Consider the following 18,061-nt stretch of genomic DNA (forward strand, 5'->3'; position numbering starts at 1 on the left):
GAAAAGTGCTGCAAAGGGGAAAGAAAAAGAACTGGTTTCAAGGCCAGTTGGATAGGCCCAGGTATGATTTGGTTTGGTTGGTGACACAAATTAACAGGAGGGAGGGGCCACAGTCACGCCACCTTTTAATAAGTGTGATTTTGCAAACAGGTTGGCTTTTTGCCATCTGAGGGAGGCATTTTACTTCACGTCTGAATTATCATAATCTTGTCCAAAAGGTACAGACGACCTGGGCCACAGCAGAGTGATCAACACACTCAGCACGGGATCCTATAGCAAACTGTTCAGTCTGTGCCATTGATACGTGGTCAGGGGAGTTTCAGTGCAAGCATACATTCTGCAAAGTCACCCTGACTCACCTTAAAATTCAGCAGGCTGTTGCTAAAATGCCTGCTTGCTGGTTTTATTATCATATTTATTTATTTTTATTATAGAAACAGGGGTCTCACTATGTTGCTCAGGCTGCTCTCAAACTCCTGGGCTCCAGTAATCCCCCCACAGCGGCCTCCCAAAGTGCCAGGATTATAGGTGTGAGCCACTACACCTGGCCCAGCTTTCACTGTTAACAGAGAAAACAGCCCCATGAGGTGGGATTTACGACTATCAGCCCAGAGCTTGGTTTCTAACAAGTAAATTAGTGTTCTAAACCCACCAGCCAACCCTCAAAACAATCTACATATGCCAGAGCGCAGCACTGGAGTTGTGAGTTATTTTCAGGAGTTTTACCAACAAAGAACAAATGCCATAGTTCTTTTCAAAAACTGTAAAAGATTCGCTCAAAATAGAACAGAAAAAAAGGTGGTCTTATTGCTCCAAAAAACCAGCATATAGTAATAGAAAACATGGACAGAAAATGATCGTAGTCCATTACATACGAATCATCCAGTACTCGGTCGGAGAGGCACTGCATGTTAAAGGGCCTGTTTCAGTGGCTAATCACCAGCCAGTTGCAATATTTAAACATTTCATGGATGAAACAAATACTATAACCAGAGAGTGTCCTTCGGCGTCAGGGTGTTTTATAAAGAACTCTGCCTGAAACAGATGCCCACGCAAAATTGACCAGTGGGAAATCTGGGGTTTTTTTTGTTGTTTTTGGAGATAGAGTCTTGCTCTGTCGCCCAGGCTGGAGTACAGTGGTGCAATCCTGGCTCACTGCAACCTCCGCCTCCCAGGTTCAAGCAATTCTCCTGCCTCAGCCTCCTGAGTAGCTGGGATTACAGGTGCATGCCACTACACCCAGCTAATTTTTGTAGTTTTAGTAGAGACGAGGTTTCGCCATGTTGGCCAGGCTGGTCTCCAACTCCTGACCTCAGGTGATTTGCTTGCCTCAGCCTCCCAAAGTGCTGGGATTACAGGTGTGAGCCACTGCGCCTGGCCAGAAATACTGTTAAGTAACAGCAGTGAGAGCCATTAAAATCTAAAGACAACTAGAACCTGGGAGAAGGCAGCAAAGGAGCCCCAGGGCTCTGTCTGGCCTCCCCTCTAGCCACAGCACAGAGGCTTTCCTGATTCTGCCCTTTTGCTGAGCCTTAGCTCCCCATTCTAGGGACAAAAGGAGTGTTCCAGACAAAGGTCAAGCCTTGCCAGGGACAAAAAGTGCCTAACTGGGCATGGTGGTGCTTGCGACACTGGTGATATTGCCAAGAATAGTCTGAGGACTAAATTCACTCCCCAGACTTCAGCACCACCCACCAAAACTGCCTGGTACACTTTCCCTCTGAAGTAGGATCAATAATTTACCCAAATAACTAAGCAAAATATATTTTAAAAAAAAAATAGATTCGTCATTGTCCTTCCATCCCCCCTTTTGTTACTCTTTTACTTCTTGTAACTGTCTTGCTTCAAATTCAAACTACAGCTCTGGGGAGGAAGTCCTGGGGAAAAGGCTTTCAGATACCAGTACCTATATGTCCCGTACCAGCCCAGCAAACCGAACAAGGTGCCGAACACCTTCTGGGACAAGTTGTGGAAATAAACAGCTGTGCACAGAAACATCAACACCCAGATGAAAGTCAGAATGCCCAGGGCCACCACCAGGGTGGTGATGGCCGTGTGGAGGCAGTGGCTTCGGTCTGTCTTCACCTCATGCATCACAGACATCTCTTCCACAATCATGAGGGCGCAGAAGGTCAGCAGAAAGGAGTGACCTGAGATGTCAAAGCCATGCCAAAAGCCCCCTTCCCGGTGGCACTGCTGCTTGCTCTGGTGCTCCTTCCTGACCCCCTCTAGGGCCGGGGACTGGTAGCAGGTACCTGTGTAGTGTTCGATGTTGGAGAAGATGGAGGTGCAGACGTACCAGACGGCCGTGCCCACAAGCAGGGTGCTCAGCCGCCGCAGGACCAGGCCAGCCTTGCCGGTCAGGTGGTAGTTGGTGAGGGCAATGAACGGCAGGAGGAGACAGAACGTCCAGGCCCAGGCCATTTTGACAAAATACCTGACAGAGGAGGAAAGCGGAAGTGAAGAGAGGGAACATGGCGGAGAGGACACCATGTCAGGACTCAGGTCTCTAGACTGCCAAGGGAGGGAAAATGAAAAAACTGATCAAAGCTACAGATCACAGCAACTATCATGTTTTAAATACTTACCATATGCTTCACTTACTAAGTACTTATTTTTTTTTTTTGAGATGGAGTCTTGCTCTGTCACCCAGGCCAGAGTGCAATGGCGCGATCTCGGCTCACTGCAACCTCTACCTCCTGGGTTCAAGCAGTTCTCTACCTCAGCCTTCTGCATAGCTGGGATTACAGGCACGGCCACCACACTCAGCTAATTTTTGTATTTTTAGTAGACACGCGGTTTCAGTATCTTGGCCAGGCTGGTCTTGAACTCCTGACCTTGTGATCCACCTGCCTCAGCCTCCCAAAGTGCTGGGATTACAGGCATGAGCCACTGCACCTGGCCTCTAAGTACTATATTTTTAATTTTTTTTTTTTTTTTGAGACAGAGTCTCGCTCTGTCACCCACGCTGGAGTGCAGTGAAGCAATCTTGGCTCACTGCAACCTCTACCTCCTGGGTTCAAGCGATTCTCCTGCCGAGTAGCTGGGATTACAGGTGCACATCACCATACCTGGTTAATTTTTGTATTTTTAGTAGAGACAGGGTTTCACCATGTTGGCCAGGCTGGTCTCGAACTCCTGGCCTCAACTGATCCAGCCGCCTCAGTCTCCCAAAGTGCTGGGATTACAGGCATGAGCCACCATGCCCAAACCAGCCCACAACCCCTGTGTAAGTACTTTAAATGTATTAACCAGTTAATTTGTAAACGACTCTATGAGGTAAGTACTGTTATTATCCGCATTTAACAGAAAAGAAAACTAAGACACAGGGAAGTGCCAAACCCAAAGTGGAGGAGCCGGGATTCAAATCCAGGACCTGTGCTCTTAAGCACCATGTTATTTACTTAGGAAAATAATAATAATTGAGCATCTACCAAATGCCAGGAGCTTTCAGACACATTCGCTTTCCCACAGAGCACTCACATTTACCCTGGGAAGAAGGTACCATTGTTCCATTTTATAGACAAGAAATCTAAGGCTCAGAAAACTTTAGTACCTTGCCAGGGTCACACTCATATAACCAGCAAGCACAGATTCAACCACGATTTGGACAGCCCCAAAGTCCACACTATTTCTCTCCTACCATGTGTTTTTTGTTTTTTTCTTTTTCTTTTTTTGAGACAGGGTCTCACTCTGTCACCCAGGCTTACACGCAGTGGCACAATCATACGTCACTACAGCCTCAAACTCCTGGGCTCAAGTAATCCTCCTGCCCCAGCCTCACAAATAGATGGGACCACAGGTTTGTGCCAATGTGCCTGGCTAATTCTGTGTGTGTGTGTGTGTGTGTGTGTGTGTGTGTGTGTGTGCGCGCATGTGCGCACGCGCATGCGCACAGGCAGAGATAAAGCCTTGCTATGTTGCCCAAGCTGGTCTTGAACTCCAAACCTCAAGCAATTACCCTGCCTCAGCCTCCAAAAGTGCTGGGATTACAGGTATGAACCACTACACCCAGCCTGGTTCTTTCCCAATAGCACAGTCTTGCAACAATGAGCTTTACTTTAAGCCAAAGACCCAGGTTCAAATCTTGACTCTGACTTATTATACCTCCTACCTCTCCAGCCCTCAGTCTCTTCAGCTATGAAACAGAGCTGGGGACCAAATGATTTTTTTTATTTTTGAGACAGAGTTTCACTCTTGTCACCCAGGCTGGAGTACAATGGTACAATCTTGGCTCACTGCAACCTCCGCCTCCTAGGTTAAAGCGATTCTCCTGCCTCAGCCTCCCAGGTAGCTGGGATTATAGGTACCTACCACCACACCCAGCTAATTTTTGTATTTTTATTTATTTATTTTGAGATGGAGTCTCACTCTGTCACCCAGGCTGGAGTGCAGTGGCACAATCTTAGCTCACTGCAGCCCCCACCTCCCAGGTTCAAGCAATTCTCCTGCCTTAGCCCTCCAAGTGGCTGGGATTACAGGCATGTGCCACCACACCCAGCTAATTTTTGTATTTTTAGTAGAAATGGGGTTTCTTCATGTTGGCCAGTCTCGAACTCCTGACCTCAGGTGATCCGCCCGCCTCGGTCTCCCAAAGTGCTTGGATTACAGGTATGAGCCACTACGCCTGGCATGGCTCTTTCCTAATGGCAGAAACAGTCCTGTAACAAAGTTTTACTTTAAGCCAAAAGACCCGGGTTCAAAGCTTGACTCTGACTTAACTTACTATACCTCTAACCTCTCCAGACCTCAGTTTCTTCAGCTATTAAACAGAGCTGGGAGGACCAAATGATTTTTAAGATCCCTTCTAGATTTAGATTCACTAGTTCCCTCTCATTAATCAGCACAGAGACTTGGAACAAAAGTCCAGGATCCATGGCTACCCCCAGAACAGCAGGGGTGTGTTGTCAGCCAGGCCACTTGGCTCCCAGCTCACCTAGGCCAGAGAAAGCAGCAGCTGCCTTGTCTGCCTCCCCTGTGCTCACGAAGGCTGCCGACCTAAACGCAGGACAGAGACTTGGGGCCACTACCACCCTCATGACCTATTCTTAGCCCAGCCTCTCAGGGTGGGTGAGGAAGGACGGTGGGCCAAGGACAGAAGGACTCTTTTCTAGGTTCCAATGGCTTCTAGGGCACCACCCCAGGGCCTGTCACTAAAATCTTCACTGGGACTGATAAGGAAGATCTCACCAGAGCCAAGACCCGTCAGGCATTTGAGGGAGCTGCCTGTGAGAGAAACCAGGGTTTTAAGCAGATAACCAAAGTTGGGCTGACTTTCAGGACACGCTGGAGACACTTATTCTAGAAGACACTTAGGCTTACATCAAGGGAGCAGTTTTATCTTTCAGAATTCCCCTTTATGTCTGGAATGTTTTTGTGCAATAAACTTACTGGCCGGGAGTTTTGAAAAAAGAAGGCAAGCAAGCAAAGGAGTGGATGGGGGGAGCTAAGGCGCTGTCTCAAAGCCCCGGCTGGGACTGCTTTTCTGGGCTATTGCCATGCATTCTGAGTGGCGGAGATAATCCAAGGAGATCCAGGGGAAAGGGCACAGACTAGGGGGTTCCACTCCTCTGTGAGTATCTCAGAGCGGGGGCTCTGTCTGTCACAGGCTAGGGCGAGGCTTTTCCACAGGTGGTGATGGGGTTCTGCCACACGCCGCGGGGATCTGATTTGGCGCAGGGTGGGGTCTGTGCGGGGTCTGACACAGGCAGGCAGGGCAATGAGGTGGCATCTCCCAAAACAGGTCAGGGGCCAGCTCCTAACTCCAAGGGAAGGCGAGGGAATGGCGAAATGGGCTGTTTCATCCCCACCCCACTGCACACCCTACACACAGAGACACACACGACCCCGCTCGCCACCGCCTGCCCAGTCAAGCTCAGGCTGCCCAACGTAAGTCTGCAAACACGAACTGCTAGTGACACCCGCTACCCCGGGCCCCCCAGGAGCGACACGCGTGCAGATGCTACTGTCACGGCTGGGAGAAGGGCCTCCGCTCCAATGACTCGTCCACCACGGCAGCTAGCCCAGGCTTCGCTGCGCGAGGCGACAACGGGCCGGTCTGGCTGGGACAGCAGAAGACCGGGGTGCACTCACATGTTGAAGACGTTGCGCTTGTTGCTGAGGTAGCTCTCGGGCAGCGGGGACAACTCCTTGAGGAGGGAGCCCGCCAGCATGGAGGCCACCAGCGCCCAGGGCAGATAGCGCCGCACGGCCGCCCGCACTAGCGTCCCCCTGAGGAACCACGCGCAGCGCTCCAGATGCTCCATGCCCGATCTTGTCGGCCACCGTCCACCTCCTTGTGCCCTCTCGGCCACCGTATTGCCCTAAGCCCGGACCAGCGCCTCCGCCTCCCTTCGAACGCATGCGCGCCGCCCACGAGTCCCACCCCATGCGACGTGCTAGGGCTCCGGAGCCCGCGCGCTCCCCCTTGTGGCCGCTGGCTGCCTCTGCAGGGTGCCGGTCCCGAACTCCTGGCTCCCCTCTGCGCTCTCCTGGCTGCCCCGACGCCGCCAGGCCACACGCTGTACTCCTGCAGGTTCCAGTAAGCCTCTGTGTCTTGCTCTGGTCTGGGAAAAAGCGCTTGTGAAAGTATTTGCTGGAGGCTGGAGGAGGATAAATGTAGTCCTGGAGATTTGGAACAGTCGTCACAGCATCATTAAGTCTTTCTTGGAGCAAAATCTTTGGGCAAAGAGTTTTTTTAATTTGACTCTGAAAGTACTGGCAAGAAAAGCAAAAACAAAGGGGATTACATAAAAATGAAAACCAGTCCCGATGCGGTGGCTCACGCCTGTAATTCCAGAACTTTGGGAGGCCAAGGCAGGCGGATCACCTGAGGTCAGGAGTTGGAGACCAGGCAGGCCAATATGATGAAACTCTGTCTCTGCTAAAAATACAAAAATTAGCCGGGCGTGGTGGCGGGCATCTGTAATCCTGGCTACTGAGGAGGCTGAGGCAGGAAAATCACTTGAATCCGGAAGGCAGGGGTTGCAATGAGCTGAGATCCCCCCACTGCACTCCACCCTGGGCGACAGGGCAAGACTCCGTCTCAAAAAAAAAAAAAAAAAAAAAAAAAAAAAAAAAAGACAAAAGATAAAGTGTCGGTGAGGATGTGAAGAAAAAACAGCGCTTGTACACTGTTGGTGGGAATATAAATTAGTACCGCAGTTATGGAAAACTGTACCGAGGTTCCTCAAAAAACTAAAAACAGGATTACCATATGATCCAGCAATTCCATAAGAGCTGAAATCGGTATGTCAAATAGATGTGTGCACTCCCAAGTACATTGCAGCACTGTTCACAGCGGCCAACTTACAGAATCAGCCCAAGCGTCCATCATTGAGTGGATGGATAGATAAGAAAATGTGGTATATACACACGCTGAAATACTATTCGGCCTTTAAAAAAAGAAATAAATTCTGTCATTTGTGGCAATGCGGATGGAATTGGAGAACTTTATACATAGTGAAATAATGGATAGGGACACAGAGACAAATACCACGAGGACAAAGCCTATACTTATATGTAGAATCTAAAACAATCAAACACATAGAAGCAAAGAACAGAATGGTGGTTACCAAAGCCTAGGGGGTGAAGTGGGAATGGGGAGATGATGGTAATAAGGCCAAAGCCTTAGACAGGAGGAATAAGTTTTGTTTTGTTTTGCGGGCTATTGCATGGCATGGTGAATGTAGTGCATTATAGTGTACTATGTTTTGCTTTTTTTTTTTTTTTTTTTTGAGACGGAGTTTCACTCTTGTTACCCAGGCTGGAGTGCAATGGCGCGCTCTGCTCACCGCAACCTCCGCCTCCCGGGTTCAGGCAATTCTCCTGCCCCAGCCTCCTGAGTCGCTGGGATTACAGGCACACGCCACCATGCCCAGCTAATTTTTTGTATTTTTAGTAGAGACGGGGTTTCACCATTTTGACCAGGATGGTCTCGATCTCTTGACCTCGTGATCCACCCGCCTCGGCCTCCCACAGTGCTGGGATTACAGGCTTGAGCCACCGCGCCCGGCCTAATTTTTGTATTTTTAGTAGAGACGGGGTTTCACCACATTAGCCAGGCTCCTGACCTCGTGATCTACCGGAGTGCACTCATGTGTTGAGGACGTCGCGCTTGTTGCTGAGGTGGCTCTTGGGCAGAGGGGACAAGAATTCAGCTGGGCGCGGTGGCTCACGCCTATAATCCCGCGCTTTGGGAGGCTGAGGTGGGCGGATCAGAAGGTCAGGAATTTGGAGACCAGCCTGACCAACATGGTGAAACCCCATCTCTACTAAAAATACAAAAATTAGCCGGGCATGGTTGGGTGTCTGTAATCCCAACTACTCAGGAGGCTGAGGCAGGAGAACGGCTTGAACCTGGGAGGTGAAGATTGCAGTGAACCAAGATCACGCCATTGCACTCCAGCCGGGGTGAGACAGGGTAAGACTCCGTCAAAAAAAAAAAAAAAAAAAAAAAAATCCATGGGTTTATAATGGTACTTGAAAAACTAATGGCCACATTCAGAGGAACCAACTCATTATTTTGAAAACTAGTAAACAAAAGTAAAGAATCAAGCATTTTTTTTCTGTCTTTCCTATGTGAACTAAACCACTGAGCAACCAGGCAGTGGCAGTAGGTCAGTTTCTTTTTACAGAAATATCTCAATAAATGAAGAGGGAATGATAGAATATCACCATATGTAACATGTAAGTAAAATTTAAGTTTGTGATAGTGGTGAGTCACATTCATTAAAGAAGAGTGAGTTGCGGATATTCATAAACAGAAAACTCTTTTTTTGTTTTTGTATTTTTCATTTGTTTGTTTTTGGATAGGGTCTTGCTCTGTGCAGTGGCAAGATCTTGGCTTACTGTAACCTCTACCTCCTGGGCTCAAGTGATCCTCCCACCATCATGCGCCACCACACATGGCTAATTTTCAAAGCTTTTTTTTTTTTATTTTTTTTTGTAGCAACAAGGTCTCACTAGTTGTCTGGGCTGGTCTGGAACTCCTGGGTTCAAGCGATCCTCTTGCCTCAGCCTCCCAAAATACTGGGATTACAGGCACAAGCCACTGCACCTGGCTGAGAAAAATTTAATTAATTAATTTCAGCAGCACTTACTAAATCTCTAAAAATTCACCTTAAGGCCAGGCGTGGTGGCTCAGGCCTGCAATCCCAGCACTTTGGGAGGCCAAGATGGGTGGATCACCTGAGGTCAGGAGTTCGAGACCAGCCTGGCCAACGTGGTGACACCTCATCTCTTTAAAAAAAAAAGAAAGAAAGGAAAAAAATTCCCCTTTTAAGTTTTAAATTTAAAAAATCAGATCATCAGAATTTTGATCTTTGCTCAAAATTTTATATTTTAGTCTTCTTAGCGTTGGATTTTGCAGAAGTCCCGTGGCTTCACGTTTACTGTGGAAATGAACTGTAACCAAAAAATCCATCTGCCTCAGAAAAGTAACACTTTCTTATTGCTAACTGTAATTTCAAACTCCATATACATGTCACTTGTTTTGCAAGAGTAGACTCTGAGTCTCTCTTAAGCAAATAAATACTCTTTGAGTTTTTAAAAACTCTCACTTGTCTCTTTATTTTGATGGCAGTTTGAGTTTTTGAAAAACATAAAATCACTAACTTTGTGGAATTGTTACATGGAAATCATCTGAGGCTATGATTGTGCTTTGGCCAGGTTGGACATATATATGTATAATATTAGGTATTATCAATATATTAATATATAATATATTAATTAGTATGTGTGTATATATATAAAGATTAAAGTAAAAGGAAATTTAAGTTTAAAATGCCTTCTCATAAAGAATTTTTCTCTTTTTTTCCCTTAACTCAAAGGAGCATATCATAAAGAATTTTGGGGCTGGGTGTGGTGGCTCACACCTGTAACCCTAGCACTTTGGGAGGCCAAAGTGGAAGGACTGGCTTGTACCTAGGAATTTGAAACCAGCCTGGGCAACCTAGCCAGACCTCATCTCTCTCTTTTTTTTTGTCTCAAGTTGGAGTCTCCATCTGTCATCCAGGCTGGAGTGCAGTGACACAATCTTGGCTTACTGCAACCTCTGCCTTGCAGGTTCAAGTGATCTTTTTAAAAAAAAAAAAAAATTAAGGCCGGGCGCAGTGGCTCAAGCCTGTAATCCCAGCACTTTGGGAGGCCGAGGCAGGTGGATCACAAGGTCAAGAGATCGAGACCATCCTGGTCAACATGTTGAAACCCCGTCTCTACTAAAAATGCAAAACTTTAGCTGGGCATGGTGGCGTGTGCCTGTAATCCCAGCTACTCAGGAGGTTGAGGCAGGAGAATTGCCTGAACCCAAGAGGCGGAGATTGCGGTGAGCCGAGATCGCGCCATTGCACTCCAGCCTGGGTAACAAGAGTGAAACTCCGTCTCAAAAAAAAAAAAATTAGGCTGAGTGAAGTAGCTCACACCTGTAATCCCAGCACTTTGGGAGGCCGTGGCGGGAGAGCACTTGAGGTCAGGAATTCGAGACCAGCCTGGCCAATACAGTGAAACCCAATCTCTACTAAAAATACAAAAATTAACTGAGCATGGTGGTGCACACCTATAGGCCTAGCTACTCGGAAGGCTGAAGCATGAGAATCACTTGAACCCAGGAGGCAGAGGTTGTGGTGAGCTGAGATCACATCACTCCAGCCAGAGTGACAGAGTGAGACTTTGTCTCAAAAACAAAACAAAGCAAGACGACAACAACAAAATTAGTCAAAGGGGTGTCATATATGCCTTGCTACTTGGGAAACTGAGGCCGGAGGATCACGTGAGCCTGAGCAGTCCAGGCTGCAGTGAGCTGTGATTTCGCCACTGTACCTTGCATGAGTGACAAAGTGACACCCTGTCTGAAAAAAAAAATTGTTCTTTATATCTATATTAGGTTAAAATGCCAGTGATTCATAAGGAGATTAAATTCTGCTGGGGACAGAATACTAAAAAATAAGGGTGTTTATTTCCATTTTAAAGTAAATTGTTGGCTGGGTGAGGTGATGCACGCCTGTAATCCCAGCACTTTGAGAGGCTGAGGTGGGCGGATCACTTGAAGTGAGGAGTTTGAGACCAGCCTGGCCAACATAGTGAAGCCCCATCTCTACTAAAAATAAAAAAATTAGCTGGGCGTGGTGGCATGTGCCTGTAGTCCCAGCTACTTGAGAGGCTCAGGTATGAGACAGAATCGCTTGAACCTGGGAGACAGAGGTTGCAGTGAGCCAAGATTGCACCACTGCCCTCCAGTCTGGGTGACAGAGTGAGACACTGTCTCAAAAATGAAAAATAAAGTAAATTAGTTACAGGAAACTATGATTCCACCACGTATTCCAGCCTGGGCAACAGGGCAAGACCCTGTCTCAATAAACAAATACATAAACAAACAAATAAATAAAGTAAACTGGCTTGTATCACTTGATTAAATGGCAAAATGTAGGAGTTCTTTATGGGTTAGGAGGATCCATCAAAGATTCCATTTAAAATATCCTTTAGGTTGGGCGTGGTGGCTCACACCTGTAATCCCAGCACTTTGGGAGACAGAGGAGGGCGGATCACAAGGCCAAGAGATTGAGACCATCCTGGTCAACATGGTGAAACCCCGTCTCAAAAAAAAAAAAATATATATATATATATCCTTTATAATGTACTTGTTCATGTGTACTTGTTTCTGTCTCCCCTAGAATGTCAGCTGCAGAGGGTGGGTAACTTTATCTGTCTTGCTCATTGATGCATCCCAAGTGTCTAGAACTCTGTCTGACAACCACTAAGCACTCCAAACAATGTTATTTTGTCTTTGAATAAATTAAAGAATTTTATTAACACAGTTATCTAAAGGAACTCTTTTTTTTTTTTTGGAGACGGAGTTTCACTCTTGTTACCCAGGCTAAAGTGCAATGGCACGATCTTGGCTCACTGCAACCTCCGCCTCCTGGGTTCAGGCAATTCTCCTGCCTCAGCCTCCTGAGTAGCTGGGATTACAGGCATGTGCCACCACACCTGGCTAATTTTGTATTTTTGGTAGAGACAGGGTTTCTCCATGTTGGTCAGCCGAGATTGGCACTGGCCACGGGAACAGTAGGAAGCGGTCATTCCAGGAAAAGCAACCAGCAGGTGCCTTTTGTTGGCTGGTGTGCATGAAATAATTCACTCTGGGTTGGGAGTCAGGGGCGGCAGCCGAGGCGTTCTCCCAGTGGGAGGCCCTCTTTGTCCACAGCTACTGGCCAGTGAGCAGGAGGATTCATCTCCACACCAACTCCTTCCTTCTGAGCTCTCCTCTGCAATGCTTCCCCTCTGTTAACCTCTAGCCACCTCTCTTTTTGCCTGGAAGGGACAACTAGCCACTCCCTGGGGTGAGGCAGCTGAGCAAAGCTGGTGTCTGCCAGAGGCCAGGCTGCCTGACTGCCCCACCGGGAGGGGCTTGTCTCCACTGGCTGTTCCCGGAAACACCACAAGCCCAGGCTACCCATCATCTGGGCCCATCAGGGGCACAGGCTCAGCAGGGCTGGTGGCTTTACTCAGCTGCAGGGTGAGTGGCAGGGAGGTTCCTGGGACCCTAAACATCCCTGGCAGCCTAAAGACCCTCCTGCTCCCTCTGATCACTGTCTCCTGCAGACTCCAGTACTTCCTATCTCAGGCAGGTCACGGCCTGGGAGGAGAGGAAGCTTCTGTTACCTGAAAGACCAATGGTAGGTCAGGCAAGGTGGCTTATACTTGTAACCCAGCACTTTGGGAGGCTGAGGTGGGAGGATCACTTGAGCCCAGGAGTTCCAGACCAGTCTGGGCAGCAGAGACCCTATCTCTATTTAAAAAGTTTTTTTTTTAATTAGCTGGGCTCTCCGGGCACAGTGACTCACACCTGTAATCCTAACACTTTGGGAGGCCAAGGCAGGCGGATGTCTTGAAGTCAGGAGTTTGAGACCAGCCTGGCCAACATAACAAAACCCAGTCTCTGCTAAAAATACAAAAATTAACCAGGCGTGGTGGTGTGAGCCTGTAATCCCAGCTACTGAGGAGGCTGAGGCACAAGAATTGCTTGAACCTTAGAGGCAGAGGTTGCAGTAAGCCGAGATCATGCCACTGCATTCCAGCCTAGGTGACAGAGTGAGATTGTCTCAAAAATAAAATAAAAATCTGGGCATGGTGGTGTATTCCTATAATCCCAGCTACTTGGGAGGCTGAGGAAGGAGGATTGCTTGAGCCCCAGAGCTTAAGGCTGCAGTGAGCCATTATCATGCCACCGCACTGTAGCCTGGGCAACAGAGCAAGGTGGCTCAGGCCTGTAATCCAGCACTTTGAGAGGCCAAGGCAGGCAGATTGCTTGAGTTCAGAGGTTGGAGAACAGGCTGGGCAACATGGCCAAACCTTATGGATACTGCTGGGAACAGAACGGACGAAGCTCCTTCCTTCACGGAGCTGCCAGTTTAGTGCGAATAAGAGAAAACAAACATCAGCAAGATCTTAATGTATATAAGATAATGTCAGGAGGCAATAAGGTGTTGAGAGGGGAGGGAATGGGAGCCAGGATGGCAGGCAGCTAGAGCACAGGGGAGTCAGTGACTTGTTCATTCATTCCTTAGCACCTAGAATGCCCTCCATTTTTCAAACAAATGGCACATTTATTGAGCACCAGTTGTGTGTGTGTGGCACCTGCCCCAATAGGTGTTTAATGATTGCAGGTCGCATGGAACGTCTCACCAGGGACACGGTTGTGATGATGGTGGCTGTTTCCCTGGGGAATTTCACTGCCATTCTTTCCCCAGGTCTGGGATGAGCAGCTGGGGAGGGCTGCCGAGGCCTGGGCCACCCAGTGCATCTGGGTACAGGGACCTTCACAGCTGATGAGATACGTGGGCCAGAACCTCTCCATCCATTCTGGCCGGTGAGTGACCCTCTGCCCTTCCTTCACTCAGTCATTCAACAAACACGCATTGAACACTTACTCTGTACCAGGTGCTGCGCTTGACACTGGGATACCATGGTGAACAAGGCAGACAAGCTCTCCACCTGCAGGGAGCCTGCATTCTAGTTAGGAGGGGCAGGCAAAAGCCTAACAAAGTTGTGTGCACATTGAATTGAGGCAAGTCTTGTTTTGTTTTGAGAACAAATAAGTGCACAGATTGTCATGGAGAGTGAGGAGGGATTGGGAGGCTCTAATGTAGGATAAGGGGGCCTGGCGTGGTGGCTCACGCCTGTAATCCCAGCACTTTGGGAGGCCTAGGCGGATGGATCACTTGAGATCAGTAGTTGAAGACCAGTTTGGCCAACATGGCGAAACCCCATCTCTACTAAAAATACAAAAATTAGCCCAGCGTGGTGGTGCATGCCTGTAGTCCCAGCTACTGGGGAGGCCGAGGCAGGAGAATCACTAGAACCCGGGAAGTGGAGGTTGCAGTGAGCAGAGATTGTGCCATTTCACTCCAGCCTTAAATTATTAATTTTGAGACAAAATATAATAACAGCTAATCAACAAAATAAAATAAAGATAAGGGGACCAGGTGCGGTGGTGCATACCTGTAGTCCCAGCTACTCGGGAGGCTGAGGCTGGAGGATCTCTTGAGTCCAGGAGTACTGGGCTGTAGTGTGCTATGCCGATCGGGTATCTGCACTAAGTTCGGCATCAATATGGTGACCTCCCGGGAGCGGTGGACCACCAGGTTGCCTAAGGAGGGGTGAACCGGCCCAGGTCAGAAACGGAGCAGGTCAAAACTCTGGTGCTGATCAGTAGTGGGATCGCGCCTGTGAATAGCCACTGCACTCCAGCCTGGGCAACATAGCTAGACCCTGTCTCTGAAAAAAAAAATTAAAAAAAAAAAAGAAAAAAAAAGATAAGGGGATGCGCGGCATGGGGCATAGGATTTAATTTTTTTTTTTTTTTTGAGACGGAGTTTCATTCTATATCACCAGGCTGGAGTGCAGTGGCGCAATCTGTGCTATAGCATAGCGGTGGGGGTGCTGGAGGGGGGGCAGCAAGCCAAGGGTGCCCCACCAAAGTGTGAGAATGACCAGTCAAGGGCCCTGTCTGCGTATTTCCACTTTCTAAACTTTCTAAACCTTGGCATCCCTGTTTATAAAACAAAGTGTTAGCCTAGCTCAGTTCTTTCCAGACTTGTGGATTTCTTAAGCCTATAAAATTGCAAAAAGACATCTGTGAGACTGCCACGTGATTGTCAGATTTTTATTTTGCCAAATAAGGATGTTAGAAAAACAACTACCTTCCTAGCCTCGCCATTCTGCCATCACCCTGGGGAGAGTGGGAAAGAATTAAGGCCGGTCCTTTCAAGTGAGCCCGGTGGAAAGTCAGGGCCCTGACTGCATTTTTTCATGTCTTTAACTGGTCACGACCAGCACCAGCCTCTGAGAGCCATGAATGGTCCTTCAGATCCCTACAGAGCAGACATCTGGTGATTCAGTCCTGCCTCCATTTCACATCCCCTCTCCCCTGCCACTGAACTCTTCCTGCCAGACTCCACCCCTACCCATGGCCATCACTCAAGGGGCTCATAGAGAGAAAGAAATCGGTGTTAGAGGCTGGGCACGGTGGCTCACGCCTGTAATCCCAGCACTTTGGGAGGCCAAGGCAGGTATATCATGAGGTCAAGAGATTGAGGCCATCCTGGACAACATGGTAAAACCCCGTTTCTACTAAAAATACAAAAAATTAGCTGGGCGTGGTGCCATGCACCTGTAGTCGCAGCTACTCTGGAGGCTGAGGCAGGAGAATCACTTGAACCTGAGAGGCAGAGGTTGCAGTGAGCCCAGATTGCGCCACTGCACTCCAACCTGGTGATAGAGCAAGATTCCGTCTCAAAAAAAAAAAAAAAAAAAAATTCAGAAAGCAGTGTTGGAGACAAGCTGTGCCGCTGTAAATCATGAATGTGCTTTTTTCCAGATTTTCTCCCTCATTGGCCCTTTTATGCATATTTTTGTATATTTGTGCCTCTGTCAAATATGTGTGATCAAAAAAGCCCTCAAAGGCAGGGCACGGTGGTTCACACCTGTAATCCCAGCACTTTGGGAGATCAAGGTGAGCGGATCATCTGAGGTCAGGAGTTCGAGACCAGCCTGGCCAACATAGTGACACCTCATCTGTACTAAAAATACAAAAACTAGCCAGGCGTGGTGGTGCACACCTGTAGTCCCAGCTACTTGGGAGTTTGAGGCACAAGAATTGCTTTAACCCAGAAGGCAGAGGTTGTCGTGAGCTGAGATAGGAAACTGAGATGAGGGAAGGGAAGCAAAGTGACTCACCCAAGGTTACCAGCAAGTTGGCGGCCCAGCCGCTTTTCCATCCTCTCCCCCCCTGGCTTCGTCTGTGTCCCACCTCCCCAGGTACCATTCTGTGGTGGATCTCGTGAAGTCCTGGTCTGAGGAGATGCGGCATTACTTGTTTCCGGCCCCGAGGGACTGTAACCCACACTGCCCATTATGGGCTTCTTTTTACCAAAGAAGCATATTCCCAGAAACTTGTATGCACATTGAATGGTAGTGAATCTTGTTTCTTTGTTTGTTCATTTGTTTTTTTTGTTTTTTTTTTTTTTTTTTTTTGAGACGGAGTTTCACTCTTGTTACCCAGGCTGGAGTGCAATGGCGCGATCTCGGCTCACCGCAACCTCCGCCTCCTGGGTTCAGGCAATTCTCCTGCCTCAGCCTCCTGAGTAGCTGGGATTACAGGCACGCACCACCATGCCCAGATAATGTTTTGTATTTTTAGTAGAGACGGGGTTTCACCATGTTGACCAGGCTGGTCTCGATCTCTTGACCTAGTGATCCACCCGCCTCGGCCTCCCAAAGTGCTGGGATTACAGGCTTGAGCCACCGCGCCCGGCCAGGTGTTCATTTGTTTTTTGAAACAGTCTTACTCCGTTGCCCAGGCTGGAGTGTAGTGGTGAGATCTCGGCTCACTGCAACCTCTGACTCCCAGGTTCAAGCAATTCTCCTGTCTCAGCCTCCCAAGTATCTAGAATTATAGGTGCATGCCATCACGCCTGGCTAATTTTTTGTATTTTTTTAGTAGAGACAGGGTTTCGCCATGTTGGCCAGGCTGGTCTTGAATTCTTGACTTCAAGTGATCCACCCACCTCAGCCCCTCAAAGTGCTAGGATAACAAGGGTGAGCCACTGTGCCCCACTATGAATCTTGTTTTCTTTCTAGTATCTTAGGTATTTTCTGTTTTCTCAGGCTTTCTCCCACTATCTTAAAAAAAAAAAAAATAACAAAAATTGTAGTATTTTGCCAGGTACAGTGGCTCATGCCTATAAACCGAGCACTTTGGGAGGCTTCGGTGGGAGGATCGCTGGAGGCCAGGAGTTGGAGACTAGCCTGGGCAATACAGTGAGACTCAAAAAAAAAAAAAAAAAAATGCCAGGTGTGGTGGTGGGTGGTGCATATCTGTAGTCCTAGCTACTCAGGAGGCTGAGACAGGAGGATCACTTGAGCCTGGCAGGTCAAGGCTGCAGTGAGCCTTGATTGGGTCACTGCACTCCAGCCTAGGCAACAGAGTAAGACATTGTCTAAAAAAAAAAAAAAAAAAGCTGTAGTGTATTGAGTGCCAATATCGAATGTGTTAACACTTATTATATATAAAAGCACAGTGCAAGATACTGTCGCAAGTACTCGGACAGAAGCTTCCAATTGTGTGACGACAAATGTCTTCTTTCAGCCCTGTCTCTGTGACTCGAAGATAACATCAAAAGCCTAAATGTGAGACCTTCTAAGAAACGTGACACTTAAACCAAATGTCCTTCCTGAGTTCCCATGATACATTATTACCTTCATTTTACTAGTGAAGAAACTGAGGCACACAGAGGTTGAGTCAAAGTCACACAGGTTGTGTGAAAGTCACAGGGACTTCTGAATCCATGTGAAGTCACAGCGTGGTCAAAGTCACACAGCTGGTGATATTGAGATTCTGATCCAAGTCTGTTTGACTCAAAAGCTCGTGTTTTAACAACAATACAACAATGATTTTCCTGGTCAACATGGTGAAACCCCGTCTCTACTAAAAAAATACAAAAAATTAGCTGGGCATGGTGGCGCGTGCTTGTAATCCCAGCTACTCAGGAGGCTGAGGCAG

The 18,061-nt window shown here is 48.0% G+C and overlaps 2 protein-coding genes across 2 annotated transcripts in view; one reads left to right on the top strand and one right to left on the bottom strand.

Moving 5' to 3' along the window:
* Positions 1-1,259: 1,259 nt before the first annotated feature.
* Positions 1,260-6,367, bottom strand: FITM2 (fat storage inducing transmembrane protein 2). The gene is made up of 2 exons (XM_017541166.2): positions 6,094-6,367; positions 1,260-2,437 (listed from the first exon to the last, which is right to left on the bottom strand). The coding sequence occupies exons 1-2, from the start codon at positions 6,264-6,266 to the stop codon at positions 1,822-1,824; spliced, it is 789 nt and encodes a 262-aa protein (XP_017396655.1). The 5' UTR covers positions 6,267-6,367; the 3' UTR covers positions 1,260-1,821.
* Positions 6,362-18,061, top strand: part of R3HDML (R3H domain containing like) — a 13,621-nt gene continuing 1,921 nt past the window's right edge. Inside the window, 5 exon segments of the mRNA XM_037742975.1 lie at positions 6,362-6,541; positions 13,749-13,867; positions 16,318-16,417; positions 16,867-16,891; positions 17,807-17,814. Of these exon segments, the coding sequence (XP_037598903.1) occupies positions 6,362-6,541; positions 13,749-13,867; positions 16,318-16,417; positions 16,867-16,891; positions 17,807-17,814 (432 nt within the window).

Source organism: Cebus imitator, unplaced genomic scaffold (genome assembly GCF_001604975.1).
Source record: "Cebus imitator isolate Cc_AM_T3 unplaced genomic scaffold, Cebus_imitator-1.0 Scaffold132, whole genome shotgun sequence".
NCBI classification, from domain to species: Eukaryota; Metazoa; Chordata; class Mammalia; order Primates; family Cebidae; genus Cebus; species Cebus imitator.

Bases quoted from the DNA above. Each gene is read 5' to 3' on its own strand.
- FITM2 (XM_017541166.2), bottom strand. From the start codon at position 6,266: ATGGAGCATCTGGAGCGCTGCGCGTGGTTCCTCAGGGGGACGCTAGTG. The intron at 2,438-6,093 runs GTGAGTGCACCC...CTCCTCTGTCAG, and splicing joins AAGCGCAACGTCTTCAACAT to GTATTTTGTCAAAATGGCCT.